We start from the raw sequence: 23,732 nt of genomic DNA, 5'->3' as shown, positions 1-23,732 counted from the left end.
TTTTCGCATCTTTTCTGTAAACTTGAAATTACATAAAGGTTATCCCCCCAAAAAAGAGAACTGAAAGACACACCAAAAACAATTATAATTATCAAGCTGCCCAAATTAAAATGATCAGAGGTGCTTTTTCGTGGATCCATTTGCTCAACTAGTGAATGATCAAGAGCCTATTCTGTACCAGCTTCTCTGTGCAAAGCAATTGAGGTATATTATCAAGGACGAAAGCGGTTTCCCCACCTTCATATTGGTCACATTCAAGTTAGGTTAACATAAAATTCAGTTTCTTGAGCCCAGACTAACGGAAATAGAATCTCTAGAGAAAGACCTGTAAGTCCACTTTAACAAATATTCCTAAAATGTTGTTTACGTGTACATACACTAATGCAGTGCTGTTTCTCAAAATATGGGCTTTGACCCAGAACTCTTTGTTATAGTAATTTAGAGAGCCAAAAAGCTTTTTCTTTTTTATTTAAAGCAACAGAGAAAAGAATAAGAAAAGAAAGTCTAGAATACTTGGAAAAGTGAAAATGTTGTTTCACAACAATTTCTTTGCCTGCATCACAGTGTAAAGTGGGTTTCACTGAAAAACCATTCCTAGAAACTACAATCTGTCTAATCTATCGGTAACCTAGTCCTTCCTAGCTCCTGCACCTAACAGTTCTCCTTTAGTCTACACCTGGAGGCACAGAGATGCTGAGGCACAAGGACTGTCTGGGAAGTTACTCACAGGGAATACCCCCAGTATAGTGGTATGTTGTGGCTTATATATCTAGATGTCCCCCTAAAGCCTCATGTGCTCCTAGGCAGGGGTTTGGGTGTGTGTGATGACTATCGATGGTCAATCCACTGGAGGATTCACAGCTAAATGTGATTTGGGAGGTGAAGCCTGGTAGGAGGAGGTGGGTCTGTGCCCTCATGGCCTGGGAGGAGCTATCTCCTTCCCTTTTCCCTTGATCTCTCTTCTTCCTGTCTGCCCTGCCATAAGCAGTTCTCCTCTACAATGTCCCTCTGTCATGCTGCCCTGCCTTGGAGTGAGCCAACTATGGACTAAAACTTCTACAAACTGTGAGCCAAAATAAACTTCTCCTCCTTTAATTTGTGTGTGTCAGATAGTGTGTCTGTCTTAGTTACACTTCTCTCGTTGCTGAGACAAAACACCCAACACCTAAGTTAGGAAAGGAAAGGGTTATTATAGCTTACAGATTGTAGAGGTTTTAGTCCATAATCAGCTGACTCCAGGGAAGTGTGGCTGACAGAGGGGCATCACAGAGCAAAAACAGTTCATGACAGCCGAAGGCAGCAAAGCAGCAAAGTAGTAAGTAGCAAGCAACAAGCAGCAACTCTCTTTCTGTCCCTTATGTTCTAGTCAGGCTGCATACCCTTAGGGAGGTAGCACTTACACTCAGGGTGGGCCTTTCCATTATGCACACCTAGAACTATGCAAAAACCAATCAGTGGACTGGTCTTTAATCCCAGCATCACACACTCGATTCCAACATCACACATTCTAGATCAAACCACCTCTGAAAAGCCCCACCTATGATCTCATGAGGCTTTGGGCAAACATCTAGACATAATCCATAAATGTCCCAATGATGAAAAAGTAAGTTCTAGTGCTTCCTTTTTCTTCCTAGGCTGAGTCCAGAGCAGAACTCTCCCACAAATGGCAATGCCTTCAGCACAAGTTGCATCATTTTCTTGGACAGACGCAACATAGCACACTTACTATCCTGGCAGTTCCTGGCAAAGGCAGAGCGGCAGACAGAAAACAACTCCTGAGACCCACTGTCTCCATTTTCTAGAATGCATTTTGAGTAAATAGGAAAATAGAACATAAAAACCCAATTTTAAAGGCCACAATGCTGGGTATTTAGTTCAGGCCCCTCACATCAGGTAAAAAATCATATACAATGCATACTTTGTGACCCAGATGAGAGACACTAGTTGTCTTTAATCAAAAAGAAACAAGATGGGGTGAATAAAACCACATGAGAAAAGCTGACAATTCTTCCTAGACATTCTGGGAATCTAAGCACCTGCTCAGTTGAGCAGACCAGGGATGTTCTTGTGGTTTACTTGTGTGCTGGCTCAGAAATTTTGTTGTCTCTAAGAAAAGAAATCCAAGGGCCATTTAACCATAAGTGAACCCTGAGGGCTCATGGAGGCTAATCTCAGGTGGGTCCTAAACAGTGCACTAAAGTGGAGATGTGCTCTAGAGACCTGATACAAGCTGCTTTTTTTCTCCATTTCATGTCTAGAGGAGCATCTCACAAGAAACTGAAAGCAGAATTACTCAACCTAAAAATTGCTGTCTTCACTGAGATGATTCCTTTCCTGACCCAAGTCTGGAAAGCACCACCAATAAACACCCCAGATAGGAAGCAGCTCATCAGAGAAGGACAGAACTACATTTTCTCAGATGTGCTCAGTGACATTTTCACAGCATTGGAAACCAAGCTTCCTCTACCTCAAACCAAATCACTGAAATGCTTGATTCTGTGCAGTTGTGGTAAAAAGTGCCCTCTATCAAAGACAGGCTTCAATACCACAAGCCAAAGATAAATAACAGAGGAAATGATCAAGACCGTGACTTGTTGGTGACCCCATGGGACTAAATCTTTGCTAGACCTAAGGATATCACATAAGCCACCGGCCTACCAAGTACTGTTTGTGTAGGAACAGCATGACAATGTCAACCTACAGGAGTCTGGCTCTCCAGAAAGCTGAAAAAGAGATCCCAAAGAGATTTCTTTTGCTACAGTATCCTCCAACCCGAGGGTTTGTTCACTCTTTCCTTAAAAAAGGAAACTCCTGCCAAATAAAATAATATAGAAAGGGTATTTCCCATTTTCTTGAAAGTTGGATTGTATATTTCCCATCCATTGTTGAGATATTGGCATTTGAAAAAATGTAGTCTCCTACCAACTAGCAAAACAACGTACTGGAAAAACAAAGGCCTTCTCCTCCTCCTCTCGATTAAGGGTTCAAATTGGCAAACACTGTGGAGTTGTCAGAGGATGCTGAAAAGAACTGAGGTAGGATAGAAAAAATAAAGAGAGGTAGAAGGAGACAAATTAAATTATAATTTTAAAATTGTACTTCCCTGCTCTCTTCAGCAGCACATACTAAAAATTGTACCATCAAGAGACAGCAGCTTCAAGATGCCACACAAAGTTACCCAAGGTTACTCATATTTGCATTCAGTAGGTTTGTTTATGCTTTTTTCTTCCAGGCCCACCACACCCTAAACCCATTAAAAATATTTAAATAAGTCTATAAATTAATTTAATTGATAAAGAGTAGAAAACTGATCTTAAGATAAGTGAACAGACTGAGACACTTCAAAGAATGTTTTTAAGCCTAGCACAGTGGTGCACACCTGTGATCCCAGCAGAAGGATTTGCATGAGTTTGAGGCCAGCCTGGGCTGCACAGTGAGTTCAAACCTTCTTCCTGTAAACCAGAACAAGACAGAACTTCATATAGATCCATAAATTCCATCAATATCTAGCCACCCAAAACACAAAAATATCCACAAATCTTGACTATAGTCAATCTCCTTCATGAGTTCACACATTTCTTTGAGTATGTACTATTATTTCTGCCTTTGTGCCTCTAACTGGCATGTCTTAAAAATTCTTTTTCTGTGATGGAAGTCAACAAAACTGCAATTTGTTCCATGGGGGAAATGAGTCAAGGTCCTTCATCTCCACTTTGGGGACCTCATTTGATTCAGATCTGTGATACTGCTTTTGACAAGCCAGCCAAGAAGTAGAGATAGTAGGACTACAATTTTGATAAGACCAGTCAAAGACTTTTTTCTGCCTCAGTCTCTAAACCTTTGCCCATTGATACATCTCTTCTTTCTTATTCCACTTTTCTCTCTTCCTTCCTTCTCTCTTTCTCCCCTGATCTCATTCTTTCTACTTTCTCTTTTCTCTCACTGTCCTGAGTTCCTGTCTTATGTTCACTTTCTTTTCTCTATTTTTCTCTCTCTACCTCTCTTTCTTTTTTACTATCTCTTTTTACAAACCTCTGCAGTTTGGGTTTTTTGTTTTCACAGTTAGACATTCCTAAGTCCCTAGGAAATGAGTGCTCATGTATAAAAGCACATATACAAGACATTTAATCCCTCTAGTCAGAAATTCAAAGAGATGAAAAGAGGCACACTGGAGGATGAGTAGCAGCCTCATTAGATATCCCCTCAGGTCAGCATACCTCATTCCTGGATCAGACATTCTGAAACTTGCCCATCAAGGAGAAATAAATAAGGACAGATCCAACCAGTGTCTCAAGTAGTTTTCTTACTCGCTCAGTGTAGAAAATCTCTTCCTGAAATACAGTAGAGGAATCAAACCTCAGAATGACACTGAGGATTTCATCCTGAACCAGAATCAGGATGAATCCACCTCTGCAAATCATGTACATTCTTGACTCCTAAACACTTAAAAGAAGGTCCTCTAAGCTTCTTTTTTATGATTTTTTTCCTCTGTCATTCATCTCTCTCATTTAAAAAAAATTTGAAGGGCATAAACTCTGTCTGCCTAATGCCATGGCTTTCCTTTTGGGATGGCTGGCTGGGGACATATCCTAACTCGGGCAGATTCACCTGGACATCTGGGTGACAGCTGATGGCTATCTTCTGGAAACAACAGACTCTATGTACTCAGTCCAAGAAGGGTCATGCTAGTTTTCTTTTCTTTTTATTTTCCTTCTCTATCTTTTCTTAAAAATTATTCCCTTTCTTGTCCACTCTCCTCTCACTCTGAGGCTTTCATCTATTGGGAAACTAAAAATCTTAAACTCTTTTATGATTTTAATTAGTAGGAAGAGAGAGGGGCCTAGGGGATAAAGGGGGATGGACAGGTCTCTCACAGCTCCAGCGAACAGTTACCTTTGCTCTACCTGGGTAGAGAAAAGAGGTGCCCTCCTTTTGTGTCTTACCTGTGTGTTGATACTGATGAAAAAGGAAAATAAATCATGCCTGAGCTACTGGATTCAGAAAGGCTCAAATCCCACCAAACTGTCTTCCTCTGTAGCCAGCAACACCACCCTGGGTAAGTGGGTAGGGGTGGAATCACCTGCTCTCTGTGCTTTCTGCTGATGTATTGGGAGAAAAAGATCAATGGTGACTCAGTGATTCGGTGTGATTAGCTAAAGTCCAACCATTTCCTCTCCTCTTCTCCAGGAAGCAGCTCCGAGCTTCACTGTGGAGGGGAAAGAGGACATTCCCTTCTACTGGGCTACTTAAGGTCGTGTGCCATCAGGGTTCCCACAGAAGGGCTCCATTTCAGCCTGCTGTGGCTGTCCACAGTGCATCTGCCATGGCCTTCCTCAGCCTCAGCACCATCTGTTCTACGCTTATAGCTTCTAAGAGTCCTCTTCTGAGGTCTCACTGGGTCACTTCACTAGTGACAGCTTGTCCCCTCCCTCCACCTTGTTTGATTTAGCTTCAAGTGTATCTCCATATCTAAAACTGTACTGTATGTGCTCTATTACTACTAAGTGACATCTCCAGATCTTTTTTGTTTTTAGAGACAGGGTTGTAGCCAGGGCTGGGCTTGATATCTTGTCTCAGTCTCCCAAGTGCTAGGATTACAAGCAAATGTCGTCATGCCCAGATGAGATTTTCTTCTTTTAGATCCTCCATAAGTCCTTAGACCTTTGGAGTGACCTACAGCAAAACCCAGCCACTGTGTATGACTTCTTTTCTTGCCTTTTTGGTCTGTTGTTAAAGATACAAATAAGTTGATGCATACTTTTTGGGTCTCAATGCCTGTGAGCAACTGTATGTCAGGTTAAGGATGCTTATTCTATGGTTATAACAGGAGGACCAGCTACTATTGCCTGATCATGGCACAGATTGCTGCATAATTGGCAGGGACACTTATACTGCTCATGATGGAAAGCTGAGGAGTAGCCTGATGCCAGGAAGGCTGGGGCTGGCTATATATATAGCCTGACTCTGGGAAGGCCGGGTTAGGCCTTGATCTGAGTCTAGGAATTGGGGCGGGCTGCACTGTATCATCACCTCAAGAAGGCTGAGGCAGGCCATACATGCATTTGGCACCCAGGAAAGTTGGGACAGGCTGAACATGCAGTTTGACTCCAAGAAGGTTGGAGCAAGCTGTGCATTAAGTGTGACTCTGTGAAGGTTGGGGTCAGATCCTTAGGCAGTGTTGCTACCAAGCAGCTCTTTCTAAAAGTGGCTCCTCATTTAAACATTACTGGGTTTTTTGGTACTCATCACTCCTTCTGGAGTTGATTTCCAGATTCTTCTAGTCTTGAGTAAAGAATTGGTCAAAATGAGTAAAAAAACAGTAGCATAGTTTATTTGAAAAAGTGAAAGTGAAGAATAAGAGAGAAACTGACTCTGCAGAGCGAGTATGGGCCAAGTAAAAGAGGAAAAAAACAAGATAAAAGTATACCCTGAAGGGTGCAGTGAGGGCTATTGTGAGGAAAGCCATGATGCCATGATACTGTGCTCTTCTTGGAGTCTGTGTCCTTTTATGCTGTCCAGTTCTCAAGAAAACCTACAAGAACTTCAACATGCAGGTCCTGAGAGGCAGTGCTAGAATCCCATGCTGAAGGCTGATGTCAAGTCTAGGCCATCCTATTGAAAACTTACTCAAGTTCCAACAAGAAGTCCATGTGCAGTGCTTTGGTAAGTGCTCTGCCCATGTTCTAGAATCTTGTAATTAACAGGTCATGCCTACTTCCAGCCAGCTTTGCTATGCCCTCTTTTCCCATCTCAGTGTGACCCCCACAGAGTTGGGGCAGATCTCAGAAATGTTGGGATAGCCCTTAGTCTGACCCCAGGAAAGCTGGAGCAGTTTGCACATGCAGTGTGACTTCAAGAAAGTTTGGACAGGCTGCTTGGATAGTAAGACTCTAAAAAAGCAAAAAGATCCTGTCTTTTGTCTTTCCTTTCTCTCTGTATCTTTTTCAAAAGTACACGAGGGAGATCTTAGACTGCACATCTTAAAAGATTGAATAATTCAATGTCTGTCCCCAAAAGGTTACCTCCAGATTTTATTTTACAAAATTCAGAACACTTTTAAAAGAATGATTTTTTAAGCTTATTTTTCTCTGTATTTATTAAAGAGTAAAAAAACATGGCCTCAAACTTGGTTTTATAATGAGGGAAAATGAACAAAGATCCCAATATTTGCAATTTGCAGCTCTTTTCTCTTTCTGCCTTCTGACTTATTGGGTATAAGTGTGGTGTTGATTAACAGGAAAGAAGTACTCGAAGTATTAAAGAAAATACTGTTATGCATTACATAATAAAGGAAGTGCTAATTGATACCCCAAAGGGAGAATTCTGACTAGTTTATTTATAGTTATAAACCTAAGACAAGAAATGTTATAATTTAATATGGCCAATACGTCTAAAAGTGAACTCTGATCTAATATAATTGTTTATATGTTCACTATATTTTTGTCTGTCTGTCTGCCTGATAATCTGTTTTTAATAACTGGCTAAAGTATTTGCAGCTGCTCCATCTAAACATTTTTGAACTTATATTTTTTAGACTTGTCACACACACACACACACACACACACACACACACTCACACACAAAAAAAGTTATCCAGATATTCAAGAGTTTTAAAAGTCACTTAAAACGCTAGACGATAAAAATTGCTCGGCTCAAGGTTTACATAAAACTTGCAAATAAGAAACTTAAAGTTTGACAAAATAAAGGTTACATATAATTTAAGTTACTATTTATGTATCTGTGTGTGCACTTTGGGGTACATATATCTATATACTATCTCCCAAAAGTTCTATTTAAATTGGCTTATTGATAAATGAATATTCAAGCAATTAGCCTAAATGCCTTTTGTTCACATGGCTTAACAGTGAGCTGATTTAAATTGGTTAGTAAGATACGACTCTTTGAAGTTGGTAACATGTTTTGCCTAGGTTGTCAATTAAAAAATTATTTTCATTAAAATTGGCTTCATAAATGCTATATCCATACAACACCTTAGAATTTTTCCTTGATTAAAAAAAGCATAAAGATAGATAGATAAAAAATGTTAGCTAATATGCTTTGGTTCTCATGAGTAATCTAAAGTAATTTCTGTGAAATAGGAAGAAAAGGACTAAAGGTTTAGGGAAAGTTAGAAGGGTAGGGGAAAGCTAATAAGGGAAAAGAAAAAATATGAGAAAATGAAAAATGGAAATGAAGTGTTTGTAAAGGAGGAGGGGAGGAGGGGTGAAGGGAGGGCAGGGACAAGGGGAAAAAAATGAGAACCAAGACCTGTCATATAAAGGTACAAGATCCCAATAATGAATGTAACTGTACTGTATACCTAAAATGTACCAATAAACTCAATAAGGAAAAAAAATAAATAAAGTCATTTCTAAAATGGGTAAATAATTAAATATAAATGGGATTAATGCTTATAAATGTTCAAACAACATTTGACTCATCAGTTGCTAGATATAAATTCAAGTATTCTTGGCTTCAAAAAGTTTATTAAAAATAGCATATTTTATTTATTAAATGTTTTTACATAATATATATATATATATAAATTTTAAAGATTCCTTTAAATTTACTAAGTTACAGTTCTAATATATAAACCTATATTAAAATAATTCTGCAGTTTCTCCTAAGTGGAAACATGGGCCTAGGGAGTTATGTACTTGACAAAATGCCCCTCAGTGGCTGAAAAAGCAGCTGCTAAAAGCAATTTGCTTCAGTTTTTCTCCGCTGATGAGTAGCTCCTCCAGTTTTCTCCAGTCTCCACCCCAAGAAATGTTATTAAAAGGTTATTATACATAATTAAGGTGGGTATAATTTAAAAGTTGAGAAGTTTTCTGTCTAAGCCTGTACGATTTCTTAAGATATTAAAATGCTGTTGCTTAAACTTATAAAAACTAGACTAGCAAACAAGTTTTGGGTTTTAGTAAGGTAATTTCTTGTGTTTTCTGCTGTTAGGCTTTTGACTACTTTTTAAAACTGAGTTTTAAGAGTTAAAGTTTATTTCAGTGTTTACTTGTAAAACCTTTTCAAAGATCAATTTATAACTGGTTAATGCACAAATGTTATTTTAGATTATACCAAACACACACACACACACACACACACACACACACACACACACACACACACAGAATTGTATACATCTGAGGATGAAGTACACTGTTAGTCCAAGTGTTCCTGTGTAGTTCCTTAAAGAAAGTGGCTTACCAAATAAACATTACCAGGTATTGGGTTACTCGTCTCTCCTTTTGGAGTTAGAGTCTAAATTCTTCTCATCTCAAACAAAGAATCGAACAAAACAAGCAAAACTGGCAAACTTTATTTGAAAAAGGAAAAATGAAGAGTGAGGGAGAAACTGGGTCGGTAGAGTGAGTTTGAGCCAAACAAAAGAAGAAAAAGAGAGATAAAAGTACACCTGGAAGAAGCAGGGTCGGCCATCATGAGGAAAGCCATGATAGCAAGCTCTTCTTCCCATCCGTGTCCTTTTGTACTGTCCAAGCCTTGAGGAAACCGGAGAGAACTTCTACATACGGGTTCTGACCAGCGGTGCTGCGATCCCATGCCTCAGGCTGACGTCAGGTCCAGGCGCTCCTATGGAAAACCTGCTTGAGTTCTCAGGAGAAGTCCACATGCGTGGCTTTGCAAACTGTTTGCATATGTTCTGAGATTTTATAATTAAAAGGCCACATGTACTTCCCAGGACAGATTTGACAAACTTTAATCTCCTGTCACAAGTTTCATCTAATGTTAAGAAGTTTATAGAGTTAAAATTACATAAACTAAATGCATACAAAGTAACCAATAAGTGCCATTTTTTATACAATATACACTATATCTGGACCTTAAACATAGAACATGATAAAAAATTTTGACACCTCTGTTTTTTGTATTTGGTACAATTCAGTTCTGCCACTTAAAATTTAATCTATAGCTACTGACTGTGACTAAAGTATTTTGTTATAGTATAAATGAGATACACTTATATATTAGGTAATAAGTTTATTTGTGGTCATCAATCCTGTTTCCTAAACTTGTAGGAGATCTAAAGGTATCCTTGGATTTTTTCAGAGCTATTATACTATATATTAATATCCTGTTAAAGGAGTCTAAATTTTGCCAGAATAGTAAAAGTTAAGTTACTATATGTGAAAGATTATTTTTTATCTGTAATGTTATTACCAAATTCTTGATACATCCAATGCTTTATATTCCTTACATGTACAAGTCTTCTAAAATCTAAGACTTAAGAAAGTGCTTTACCATATTTGGCATCTTCAACCAAAATTACTTGTAATAATAGACTTTTTCAGGCTTGTTTACATGTCCTTACTTGTATTATGATAGTTAGATGAACCTAAAACATTATGTAATCCATGGGTATCACTACAATAATTAAATATTGAGCATTTGTAACCTCTAAAGCACAGTGCACTCCACTTAAAACACTTTTTTTATGTTGCACATTTAGATGACAATTTATGATTTATGTGATTTCCCATTGTGTAATCAGACAAAAGTAACCTGTTGTTGGTGTTATTTTATACTAAAATGGGAATTTAGGGCCGGGGATTTAGCTCAGTGTTTCCAGCACCTGCCTTGTAAGTGCAAGGGCCTGAGTTCGATCCCAAGTACTGGAAAAAAAATTGGGAATTTAAATGTATTTTTAGAGAGAATAATAAACCTCACTTTTCCTATAATAGCTCCATAATGTTTCTATAATAATTTCATCATTTGGTTTTTTTTTTTTTTTTTTTTTTTTTTTTTTTTTTTTGGTACTAGAGATTGAATTCAGGACCTTGCACTTGTGAGGCAGGCAGTGGAACCACTGAGCTAAATCCCCAGCCCTGCTCTTCTTATTTTTATTTTACTTTCTCCTTGTAAAACTGTATAAATGCTATTTGTTAGCATTCTGGAAGAATTTCAGAGGCAACCTAAACAGTGTGTTAAAATGATAGACCATCACCTAGAGCACAGACAGCATATGACAGTGACTCCTAATACTAATGCTGACCATAATGAATGGAAGTGATAGCTGTTCTCTGATCATACATCATATTTCAAAGTGCCCACATATCCAGAATGGATTACGGCAGAATCAAGACCTACTGTTCCCACTCAAGACTGATGTGATAGCAGGGACAAGGGGAAAAAATGAGAACCAAGACCTGTCAGGGAAACGTACAAGATCCCAATGATGAATGTAACTGTACTGTATCCCTAAAATGTACCGATAAACTCAATAAAAAGAAAAAAAAAAGACTGATGTGATTGACTTTCTGGGTGTGTAATAACTAAATCTTGGAGACCAAAACTAAAGAAGGTAAAAGGGCAAAGAGAACAGCTGATACTGTAGCCCTTGCTTCCAAGGTCAGCCAGGACCCAGAACATGACAGGGCCCTTCTGCAAGGGCCCTGCAACTCCAGGGAATCATGCAAACTCCAAGGAGGAGGACTGTGGTACTCTAGAAGACAGAGGTAGGTCAACGCATGTCTTTTCAGAAAAAAGGAGACTCACTAAAGAGAGAAATGTCCTCCATCCTTTCAAGGGAAATGGCATTGTCAAGCAAGATCAGGACCCATCCTGGCAAATCAAACAACTGATAGAGAGAGGAAAGAACTAGAAGAGCTAAGAGACTAATCATGTGACCCCAAAAGTAAACTCTGAGAAACCTTACCTGACCTTGACAATTTTGATTATTGAAGTTCTTCCTCTGAGCTGGTTTTAAACACTCAGCAAAAATGTGTAACCAAAAAAAAAAGTATCAATAGTAATACCAAGAACAGAGAAAACTAAGCTAGGTATCAAAAGGGGCTCCAAACACTGCTCCAGTTTTTACTGGCAACCTTTTCCTATACCTACAACATTTTAGCTTTCGGGCATGAGTGGTTGTGACTCCTAGATGTACTAGCTCTTCCAAAACTGTGTCCTTTGGCCACTATTAGTATATTGCCATTATGATATTTTAATGTGATTTCAAATACCTTTGAAGTGAAAATTTGGCTTCTTGTATATGTCTGTAGAATAAGAAATAGTAACAAAATATTCCGGATAATAGGCTTTGTTATTTGGGGTACTGTCATGGCTTGGATCTAGATGTCCTCTCAAAGTCTGATGTGGTCCTAGATGGGAAGTTTTGAAAGCAGCTAGATTAGGGTGTGTGAATATGGATTAAGGATGTGACACTGGGATTAAGGGTGAATAATGCAAGCCCCACCGTGGGTGGGACAGGTGCCAATCAGTAGGTTTACAGCCCAGATGGAATACAAAGGGAGACAGAGAAGGCAGGCTTGCTGGAAATTCTGCTGTTTTGCAATCTCCTGCCTTCTTGCCATGAATGGTCTCTCCCTGTGATGTCCTCTGCCCTGCTGCTCTGCCTTGGAGCCAGCCAACTATGAACTGAAACCTCTGCCGACTGTGAGCTGAAATAAAGCTTCAACTTTGGGTGTCTGGGGATTTTGTCTGTGTGACAAAAAAAAGAAACTAAAACAGGTAAAAACTAATTTTCTGTTATCTACTTCAGACTCCAAATGTTTATATTATCTAGAATTGGTTACTATAAAACGTCATCAGGTCTACAAAAGAGAGGCCAGATACAGGTTTTTAAACCCTATTGTGAAACATTTAGTGTATTCTCTGGCCATTGCTGTAATTAAAATAGGAGGACTGTGGATATCTTATTAACAAAATGGGGAAATCTGTATGCCTTAAACTCTACCTGTTGTATTTGGGTTAATAACTGTGGACAAATAGAGGTTAATATTGAACACCAAACAGTTCCTATTTTTTTCTGAATTCTACAATTTTTTGGAGCCACTATTCATCAATATTTCACTGTTAATTTTAGCCCTTGCTTATTTGACATGGTTATAATATGAAGCTCAAACATTGATGACTTGCTGATGTCCTTTTGTTCTTTTCCAGATTATCAAAAGTGACAGTTCTCCAAACAGAGCCCAGTATTCCTAAATCTCCATTAGACCTGTCAGAGTGAGATTTCCGATCACTGGTTAGGCACAGAAAAAAACAGACAACCCTTCCAACCTAAAACAAGGGATCAAATTCTCAGAAAGGGAAATTAAGGTTAGAAAAAAAAATAATAAAGATAGGTAAGAAGGAGACAGAAAAATTATGTTAAGAATTATGTTTTCAAGGAGACAGCAACATCAGGACACAATCTGTTATCCAAGGCTATTCATAGCTGCATTTCCTAGGTTTATTTGTACTTCTTTTGTTCAGGCCCATCATACCCAAAACCCCTTCAAGATACTTAGCTTAGTTGATAAAGGGCAGAAACCCGATTTTAAGACAAAGGGACAGATTGAGAGATTTTAAACAATATTTTTATCAAAATATCTTAGAGCATACTTCTTAAAAAAACAGTGATAGGGACCCCTGTCTTTCTCCCATTAAGTGGGCCATTATCTTTCTGGGGATGAGTCATCCTACCCTCCATGAACTAAGTCCTATATAGAATCACAAATTCCATAAATTTGCACGCCCCAGAACACATATCTTCATTTCAGATTATTGTGCTTCTCTCTCTCCAGGGCCCAATGTTGTATTTCCTCTGAGTGTGTACTTTAATCTCTGCCTAATACATCCCTTTGTGCCTCTTAATGACACATCCTGAAAATTCTTTCTGTGATAGATATCAGTGAACCTGCAGCCTATGCCATGGGTGAAAGTCAAGATTCTCCAGCTCTGCTTTGGGAAATTCGCTGATCTTGTCTGGGGACAGAGCAAGACCTCAGTTGCTCATGAGTAGAAACATGGGTTGCTTGCTCATAAGAGGGAATGTCACAGCACTCAAAAGACCCCAGCTGCCACTTCCAGTTTAGGAAAGCTCCAGACACAAGACGGTAACTGAGGCTGAAAGGGTCCAATACCTCACAAGCAGGACTGACCCCTAAATTGCCAATGGAGCACCTAGCCTAAAGACTGAAGCCAAATCACCTAAATTTTCAGAATCAAAGGTATAAAGAAAAGACAGAAAGAAACCTCACCCTCCATGGATAAAAGTTGTGTTTATGTGTGTATGTGAGTGTGGGGGGTGTTGGGGGTTTATTCCAGGACCTTTGCACTTTCATACATGGCTAAATTTCCACATGCACTCACCCCGTTCTTTGAGACAGAGTCTCTAATTCACTAAATTGTCCAGCCTGCACAATTCTATGAAGGTTCAAACCTCCAACCTCCTGCCTCAGCTTCCCAATAGGCTGGGATGACAGGCACCCTGGCTTGGAAAAAAGATCTTGACCTGCCCACACAGGGAGTTCAAACAAATCTATTTCACATCTTCTCACTGTAAGATTCACCATGGAGTACAAAGGTTGTTTGACAGAGATTATAGGTACAGGGAAGTGTCATTGTTTCTTTTGAAGTGGGATAGAAGAAATAAATGTAGGTGATAGGAAGGAGACAAGGAAAATCATAATTATAAAATCGGTTTTAAGAAAAATTCCAACTTCAGGATACAAAGCTATTATTCAAGGTTATAATTTTTCCCCCTTTCAGGTTACTCTAAGATTCCTAAATCTTAAAAAGTACCTAGCACAACAGATTGGGCCCATGTGCCTTTCTCCCATAAAATGAGCCTTTTCTTTGTAAAACTCTTCCCAGTTTTCCTCCCTTTACTATAGGTTTTAAAATTCCACAAATTTGCACCCCCAAGACCACAGAGCGGGAAAGAAACACCCAAACCAAAAGATAGTGCCTCTCACTCTGTGAGTGTCTGCCCTCTTGCTGAGTGTCTCTTTCCTTCCGCCTAACCTCTTCATGCCTCTGACAGACACATCTTGAAAATTCTTTTTCCTGTGATAGGAATCAGTGAACCTACAACCTACCTCATGGGTGGGATGAGTTGAGGTCTCCATTTCCTCTTTCAGAGGACCTCCTCAAACTCCATCTGGTTATACTTTTGCCACTGCTTCCTCTTGTCAGAGATAATCTTTCTCCCAGAAACTAAAATGGTTTCAAAGTTTAGAAGACGTGTTTGCAGCTAGCTGGCTTTTAAAAAATGATTCGTCTTCTCATAACTTCACCAGAAATGCAAAGGGCTTGAGTGCGATGAGTGTGGTAGTCATAGGAGTCATTCAAATAAAATCTCCTAGTACTGTATAAATAAACTGATCCAGTAAAGAGGAGCACCTCTCAGGTTAAAGCAGGACTCCCACTGCATTCCTCGGAGGGTCCCTTTAATTATGACTGAGAAACTTTTCAAGTCCCTCGTCCCTGAGTCTGTGACCCTGTTGGAGATGCCCCTCAGATACTTGTGACTTCTCATGGGGCGGTCATTCAAATAATGTACCAAACCCATGTAAACCCAGAGCCTGTTGTTTCAGTCATGTACTCCTTCTAAGTGTGGGTCAGATGTTTGACCTATGTAAAAATCATGACTCAGACCTGGCTAATGCTACTGCCACCTTGGGTTTCTGCCAAAGCAGCAAGCAAGCAGTGAAAAAAAAATGAAATTAGGGAAGTGGGACTAATAAAAATTCTTTCATGCACAGTGTCCTACCTACCTCACCTAGTTTCAGGAATCCTATTCTAAATAAATAGCCCTTGATTTAGAAGAATGTCAATTCATATCCACTCCTTGTAAATGCCCAGCAAAGTTATCAAATATTTTTATAGTGACCAAAGAAGTAGGAAATGTCTGACTTTCCATTATAGTACTTTCCCCCAAAAAATATGGCTCCCTGAATTTCACTGATCTTTTATTATAGAATCCAACAATTCACTGAGTTTAGTGAATATTTGTCAATAGTCCCCCTCCCCATATCTGCTGCCTTTCTTTCTAAAGATTTCACTTAAGGATCCTCCCTTTCACTACCTTTAATTTATGTCATCTAAGGAGGGGTGAGGCACTAGGCCTGGAGTGGGGCATAACCCTAGGCCTGAATTAATCAGCACATCATGTTTTGGCCACACCAACACACACTGGTTCACAAAATAAACTTGTTCTGTCAGCCTGGGGCTTAGGATCTTGCAAGAGTTTCCCACTATACTCGAAACAGAAATGGTTAGAATTGAGGTAGCTGTCCTTATATGGGGCAAATCTGGAACTGCCAGGGACCCCACAGGCATGTTAGGAATAAAGTTAACACAGTGGAAAGTGGAGCCAAGAGACAGAGACAAAGTGAGACCTTATGACATCATCGGAGCTCTGAATCCTGCCCTGGCCATTTAATTGTATGAATCCATCAATTCTTATTTGGCTTCAGTGAACCAAGTTTGGCTTTGGAGCTCTCATTTGGGTGAGAGACACAATAAAGGGCAGCTATGGAGCCAGCCCTCACCCTCCGCTCCCACCTCACTGCATTTTATGGCCATAATAGGTGACAATCCCCCCTTTTGTTTTTTCTCAAACAGTCATAATGCCACATCCTTGAAGGTGAGGAGGGCATGTGGGAATGTATGGAGAGTTTTCTTATCAGTATGACTGGTATTTTAGATTTTATGTTCTCCCTAGATAATCTTAAAGAATTCACTGGTAGTATTTCCCTCCAGGAACCCAGCCACTCTGCATGCTGTTGTATCTCATATATGTTGCTTCTTGAGTTTATGGTATATGTCCTCAAACTTCTGCCAAAGTATCCAAAACAGTAGAAACCACAGTAGAATCTCTTTGTCTGGAGATCAAGTCCCATCCCCAACTTCTAGTCTGTTGGCTTGGTTGGAAGAAGATAACTTCACCACTTTAAAAAGCAGAATTAGAAATGGAAGCTGCCTGACCCAGAGGGTCAGTATTATGGGACTGTTGGGTATCCAGCATACTGTGTTAATCATAAAGGGGAAAAGCCCTCTGTTTTGGCCAGGAATCAGGAGAGTTATTTTGGGAGTAGCCTCTTTAGTGACCCAGGTGTTACCATTTGATTTTCAAAGCATTGAAGAACAAAAGCCGTAAGAGTGCTTTTCTACTACCCTATATTTCTTTCTATGGCTTTTTTTTTAAATGAATGTGCTACAAATCCAGCACTCACTTTCTGGGGGGAACCGAAAGAGAAGGATCATTATCATTAGACAGAGTGAGCCTTTCAGGAATGTACCTTGCCCGCCCATTCAAGGAACTTTGTCTTCAAAGCATTCAGTTTACCTTTCCATAGCAAATATTACCACTGTAAAGCCACAGAAATGACATTCATTTCTCAATCTTGTGATGTTTGCTGTGTGAATTTCTCAAATGTGAGTTGCTTTATGCTACCTACTAAAAAAATAAGGAAAATGGGTCTTGGCCCTAATGAAATGGTTGACTTATTCCCCCTCTCATGTCACCCATGAGAAAACCTAGAGTCTCCTTTTACTCAACAGGTATTATGTTTCATGTCCAGACATCACCCAAAAGCTTCATACACTTGCTAGTGGAGCTTTTGGGAGATGATTGGGTTATAGGGGCTTATAACTGACTTGCTGTTAGGAGGTGGGGTCTGGTCAGAGGAGGAGGGTCATTGGGGGTGAGGCAGGAATGCTTTATCTTCCTTCCCAACACCTCCCTTCACTCTCTCCTTCCAGTCTGCCATATTGTAAACAGGTATCCTCTACCCGTTATGGCTTGTGTCTAGATGTCCCCACAAAGCTTTATGCATTCATAGGTGGACATTTCCAGAAGTGGTTGGATTTAGAGTTTGTGATACTGCATTAGTCCACTAATTGGTTTAGCATAGTTTTGGGTAAGGATAGTGGAAAGGCCCACCCCAGGTGTGGGTGGCACCAACCAATAGGCTTGTAGCCTGGGTGGAATATAAAGAGAAAGATGGAAGGCAGGCTCATTACCTTCAAGGGAAAGATACTCTAGTTACAGTGACCAATATCAACTAGTTATTTCTGCATGACTTCATTTTATGTTTAAAACAACTCCATCAAGAAAGTACTGCTATGCTGGAGATGTAGCTCAGTGGTTGAGTTCTTCCATAGTATGTGTGAGGCTCTGGGGTCAATCTTTAGCACTGCAGAGGAAAAAAAAGTTATATTATTCTCTTCCTTGGACAGATGGAGACACCTAGGTTCAGAGAACTTAAGTAATTTATCTAAACTAAACTAGTTCTCAGTTCATTTGAGACTTGGATTCAGGCTATTCTAACTCCAAAGTCTGTACCCTTAATCATACTTCCCTATTTCCCAATCAGTGCAATGAGGGAAGGTCTAGATTTTGCACAGGATGAAGTTTATACAGATTACAAGGGGTGGTCAGGATATGCTTTCTCTGAGAAAAAAGAAAAAAAATATGAAAATAAAATTTAACACAGTTCCTGAGAAGAAGTCCATGCAAGGAAGAGAGCATGTAGTTTAAGTTTCATTAGACTCACGGTAAATCCGCTTTCTGATTGTGATTATTGCCAACAGTGTTACCATGATAAAGCATAATTATTCATGGAGCCCAAATATATGAAAATCTCATTGGTTTAGGATTTTAGGGTTTCCTTTAGATAATAAAGCTGTTGTAGACACTCGGCTACCCAACAGTCTCCTTTCCAGCCACCATAAAATTTTTCTGCATCTGAGTCATACCAGCACAAATTTTCTTCCATTTCCTACCTGTCTCAAATTCCTTTCAATTTTCCTTGCATCTCTATCAGCCCTGCCTCTCTTTCAGCTTCTTAATACTTGTTTTATAGCTAATACTGTGTGTGCCAGGCCTTGATCTAAGCTGTTTTCTCATTACCTATGAAGAAACCTAGTATTGCTCCCATTTGTCAAATGGGGAAATTGAGACCTTGAGAGATTATGTACGTTGTCTCTGAATTCTGCACTCTTAACTACTATGCATCTATGAGTTGGTGCTTGTCTTAGTTACTTTTCTCTTTGCTGGGACAAAATGCCTGATACCCACCAACTTAAAGGAGAGGTTTGTTTTGGCTCATGTTTCAGAAGTTTCAGTCCTTGCATGATTAGTGACCTGGTAGAAGGGCATGGTGGAGGAAAATTGCTCACATCATGGCTGTCAGGAAAAATAGCACTAACAGAGCCAGGGATTTAGCTCAGTGGTTCCACTACCTGTCTTGCAAGTACAAGGTACCAAGTTCATGGCCTCCCTCTTCCAACCAGGCCTCTACTTTTTTCAACACATTTAGCTATAGTACCCACCTCCATGGTCCAATCTTCTTCCAAAATTTCTGCTTGCAAACAAACGAGGCTCTTGAGGGACATCTAGATGTAAACCATAACTCCACCTCTGGCCTCCAAAAGCTTATGCACATCTCCATGTGAAATGAGCTTTAGTCCACCTCTAAGAGATGCCAAAGTTTTAACAGTTTCAATTTTCATTACTGAAAAGTCCAGACCAAAACCCCCTCTAAGACTTGAGACAATTTTTTAGCCATGGGCCCCCATAAACATGAAAAAAGAAAATTAAACATGCTGATATGCTGACATACAAATAAATATTCTCATTCCAAAAGGGTGAAATTGAGCAATAGAAAGGAATTGAAGCAAAGCAAGACCAAAACCCAAAAAGGTAAATATTAAATCCTGTATCTCTGGGTCCAGCACCTGAGGCAAATTGTGATATGATATGAACCACAAAAGTCTTGGGTAGCCATGCCCCTAAGGTACCACTACCTACCATGGCTCTGTCTTAGGTAGACTCTCTTCCCTATCTGTGATCTTCATCAGCAGACACTGTGCTACCTCAGCTCATGAACTCAATTCTCTCCATGATTCTGGTTGTAAATCAAATTTCCCCGTAAGGTTAACATTGAACCTAATCATTTAATTTGATTCAATTCTCATCTGACTCAGTTTGCAATGAGAATCATGGAAAAGAATTAAGTTTTAAACCAAGGTACCACTATATTCCACATTCCTAGCTTTTCCAACTTCCTGGGGTCTGCATAGGACTTTCGGATAGGGCTTTCAGTTTCATTTCTAACAGCTTCACACCCTACCTTTTCAAGGGCACACTGCCTGGCTTTCTAAACCTTCATCTGAAATTTAGGTGGAAGCCTTCCTGACCCACAACTCTTGCATTCTGCATGCCAGAAAAAACCAGCACCATGTGATGCCGAAGTCTGCCAGGAGCTGGAACAGTAGGCAGGTCCAACTGAATCATGGCTGCTAAATATTTGGTGGAGAATGATACTATCAGCCATAAATAAATATTTGCCCGTCTGCATAATTTAAGTTAAATAAAAAATCAGAACAGCACTGCAAGAAAGTGGCTTGAAGACATAAAAAAAAAAAGAAGACTACCTCAGGTTTGCTTATCCTCAAATGTATTGTTCTTTAGATCAATGTGTTGGTCAGAAAATTATGAAGAGGATTGGACCCAGATAGAACTCAGGTTCTCTTAAGTTGGGAGCATAGGAACAGGGGTTGTCACAATTTCTTTCTCATTATTTAGCCCCAAACCAATATTGTTTTTCCTTAAATCTAGCTTAAATTTCTGCCTTATCTTCTATCTGTTTTATGCCTATGTTTTTACCATTCACATACATGGAAAAAATTTAGCATATGCTGCAGTTAGACATTGGTTTTTCACAGAATGCACCCAGTTGGTAACTATAGATCAAAGTATAGAAATCTTCATCATTGAATTGATACATTTAGAAAGTGTGCACATGATCCATAATTCTATTGCCTGGCTTCTCTAGATATACATTAAACTATTTCCAGATAAAAATTTCATGCACAACCTTTGCCCACATAGCTAATGTCCATTTAAATTTAGAAATTAGGTTTAACACAAGGAGTTACTGTGCCTGGTGATGGCAACATATCTCTTTTTGGTTGTTAAACTATCCACTCACCTGCCTTCAATTAATTAATGTCCTGTGGATATGGATGTGATGGCTTCTGCCATGTTGGAAATGGGGGTTGTCTTCCTGATTCAGATGATAGTGGAACTATTTAGACGCTCCTTCCTCACCCTTGTCTTTTTAGCTTCACTTTTCTAACTGGTCTTAACCAAATCTTTGGTGCTTTTTGAAACCAATCTTTTTGTAGGTGATGAGTAAAACGATTGGGTATGTTCTATACCACACTTTAATTCTAAGCAGATAAGAATCAGAATATGTTGACATTTGCTACTGTTGCACAGTTCACACAGTATTTTGAATTAGACAAAGATCCAAGTCACTGGGGTGGATGTGCAGAGAATTCCAGAAGACCTCAAATGCTCTTCACCTTGAGGGATTTGAACTCGCCACCAGCATAGCATAGAAGACTGGACTTTCTTACATCCTCACATCACTACAGCAGAGCTCCCTGAGTTCTAGTAAAGGGAGGGCATTTCTTTCCTAATATACAGACATCAAAGGGTAGGTGTACACACTAAAACACACAAGGTCAGAGTACCTCTGCATAGAATGATCAAACAGATCTTAGCCTAACCCAAAGGCCAGCTATTAGGACTGAGCTCTGTCTTTAACCATTACCTCATCTCACCTGCAGTGATTATGTGTTACTTTTCTTTTCACCTCAGTTTTTCCACTGGTAAAAGGAAGAATGAATATTTGTAATCATCAAATAACGACTGCATTTTGCATGGCAATCTTCCAGTGGTGGATGCAGCCACAGTTAAAATACATACCTGGCTTGTACAGTTTATAGGCATTATCTCATGTATTTCCCATTAGAACGGTAGGAAGAAAGTGATACTATATGCTCTTTTTTTAATAGCTAAGGAAATTGATATTTAAAGAAATTAACAAATTTACCTAAAGTCATCAAAGTGAGTAACATAGCCGGAGTTCAAAGTGCAAAGAGTGCACTTTCCATCACCAGTTAGATTAGATTTTTACCTAGTAGGATCCAGATGGCATCATCTTATACATTAATCTTCAGTGTCCAAAGTCCTCTGAAATCATATGCCTAAAAGAATCTCTCATAGGAATTAGCATCAGTGACAGTCAACAATATTTATAAACTATCCTTCCAGGAAGAAGAGCAAAGTGTTTTGCATTCCAATTCCCTTTCACCTTCTCAAATACTGTGTCTATTGTTGCATTTGTTCTATTAGAAAGACTATCATTTCTTCAAAACCAAGGAAACTGATGCCCATATTCATCAGAGGATTTTCCTAACCAGTTACGAAGATTCTGACTCTTCATCCAGTGGATGACATCGGTGATGAAGTACGTGTGCTTATGCTTGTGTCATTGAATTATTTTGCTGGATTCTTTAAGGTGAAACAATAACCCAATGATACTATTCTGCAGGAGCTTATCGCCAGCTCCTTCTCCACACTCTTAAAGTAATCCATGCTCATGGCTCACTTTAGAATCGTTCACTCCAGACCATGGAAATGGATGGTCTGAAAGATACTATAGGCTGAATCACAGAGGTAAAGGCACAGGAAGGCAGGAAGTGTCATTCTTTTAATTTTTAGCTTAGGATTCCATCTGAGAGTCTCTCCCTGGCCTAATACTAGAGTCAGTTTTTGCCTCCCCTATCTGTCACATACCTGACACTCCCTCCTTCTCTTTGTCTTTCTAGCCTCAACAACAAGCAAGATTTCCAGAGTTCACTGGCCCTGGCTGAGCCTCATGTGTTCTCAATCTGTCACCCTGGGCGTACAATCTGTTAGTCCTACAGCATAGAAATTGTGAGCTATCATTGGTGTGCACATGCTTGTAATCCCAGAAACTGAGGCAAGGGGATCAAGTTTAAGCCTGGCCTGGACAGTTTAGCAGCTTGTTGACACTCTATCACAAAAGAAAAAATAAAAAAAGGCTGAGGATGTAGCTCAGTGCCAAGGCTCTGTGTTCAGGCCCCTGTACTGACTTAAAAAAAAAAAATTGTGAGCTGTACTGACCTGCTTACCCTGGCCAGTTGCCCATTAACTTTCTCTGAGGGCATTTGTGGCCTCTAAGGATGATGGTATAAGCTCTCTAAAGTGGGACTGAAGTCTTGATGCACAGTTTTGCTCTGATAGAAATGCAACAGAGTTCTTCCATTATTCCCTGTCATTCTCTTGATATTATAAGTGTCTCATGGGCTCTGTCTTAAAAATTGTTTTACAGTCATTTAACTTACACTTACAACACATTACTTTTGACATCATAATGTGATTTGCATTGATCTGAGGCTGCCATCAAGATGAGCTCATAACTGTCAAAATCTCTGTTGAGTAAATAAAGAGCATATTTTGAATGTGGGAGATGATGGAACATGGAAAAATCACAGAATGCAACCAGAAACAATACAAGCTCAGTAGGGAAATTTTAGACATCAAATATTTTTTATACAAAGTACCAAAGGTCACTAGTCTCCCACATCAAATACACAGACAATTTTTTTAAACAAATCCATTTCACTCCGAGCCTCAAAACAAGCCTAAAATATGTGATTTTGCAAAGAAGATTCCAAGATAATTTTATTTTTCAAAAATGAAGGAGAGACTGTTTGGGATATTGGAGGAATGGAGGAGGGTGAATGGCGCTCAAACCTCTCCAAAGCAGTTGGCTTTTCAGTAACTGCTCCTGAAGTACAAAATTCCAGAATTACATCCATTTTTAAGCCTCAGGTGTCACCAGTGGGGCAAGGCAGACTTGGAAATGTGGCTTTAGGCCTGTTTATAAAGAGCTAGCCCCCCTTTGTACTTAAAGCTAACTGTAGTGCCCTACACTTTGTCCAAGATATAGTCTCCACATTTGTCTTGGCAAGGATTCAACAAGGGGATGGGATTTGGTGGAAGCAGCAAGAAAATGATCCTTTGCCTGTGTCATTCAGTCTGAAGAAAGCGGGTGGAGATGAAGACTTCCAAGCCGACCTTAACTGGAATAACTTGCTCTCTTTCG

The 23,732-nt window shown here is 39.5% G+C and overlaps 1 protein-coding gene and 1 long non-coding RNA gene across 4 annotated transcripts in view; one reads left to right on the top strand and one right to left on the bottom strand.

The window, feature by feature from the left end:
- Rnls (renalase, FAD dependent amine oxidase) overlaps window positions 1–23,732 on the top strand; it is a 312,949-nt gene that overhangs the window by 286,260 nt on the left and 2,957 nt on the right. The window contains exons 7-8 of one of the 3 annotated variants that reach the window (XM_010604995.3): window positions 21,953–22,067; window positions 22,429–23,237. In XM_010604995.3, the coding sequence (XP_010603297.1) occupies window positions 21,953–22,054 (102 nt within the window). In that variant the 3' untranslated portion in view covers window positions 22,055–22,067; window positions 22,429–23,237. Of the gene's footprint in view, window positions 1–21,952; window positions 23,240–23,732 lie in introns of those variants that run through there. The other 2 variants (XM_010604996.3, XM_010604994.3) reach the window with 2 other exon arrangements.
- LOC104848822 overlaps window positions 17,815–23,732 on the bottom strand; it is a 50,162-nt gene continuing 44,244 nt past the window's right edge. Inside the window, exons 2-3 of the long non-coding RNA XR_776545.2 lie at window positions 19,081–19,222; window positions 17,815–17,942 (exon numbers count right to left, since the gene is read on the bottom strand). This is a non-coding gene — a long non-coding RNA (uncharacterized LOC104848822). The remainder of the gene's footprint in view (window positions 17,943–19,080; window positions 19,223–23,732) is intronic.

The sequence above is a fragment of the Fukomys damarensis genome, unplaced genomic scaffold, assembly GCF_012274545.1.
Source record: "Fukomys damarensis isolate Sample0158 unplaced genomic scaffold, DMR_v1.0_HiC HiC_scaffold_20, whole genome shotgun sequence".
Classification (NCBI taxonomy): domain Eukaryota; kingdom Metazoa; phylum Chordata; class Mammalia; order Rodentia; family Bathyergidae; genus Fukomys; species Fukomys damarensis.
This window is presented reverse-complemented; position numbering and strand designations above follow the sequence as displayed.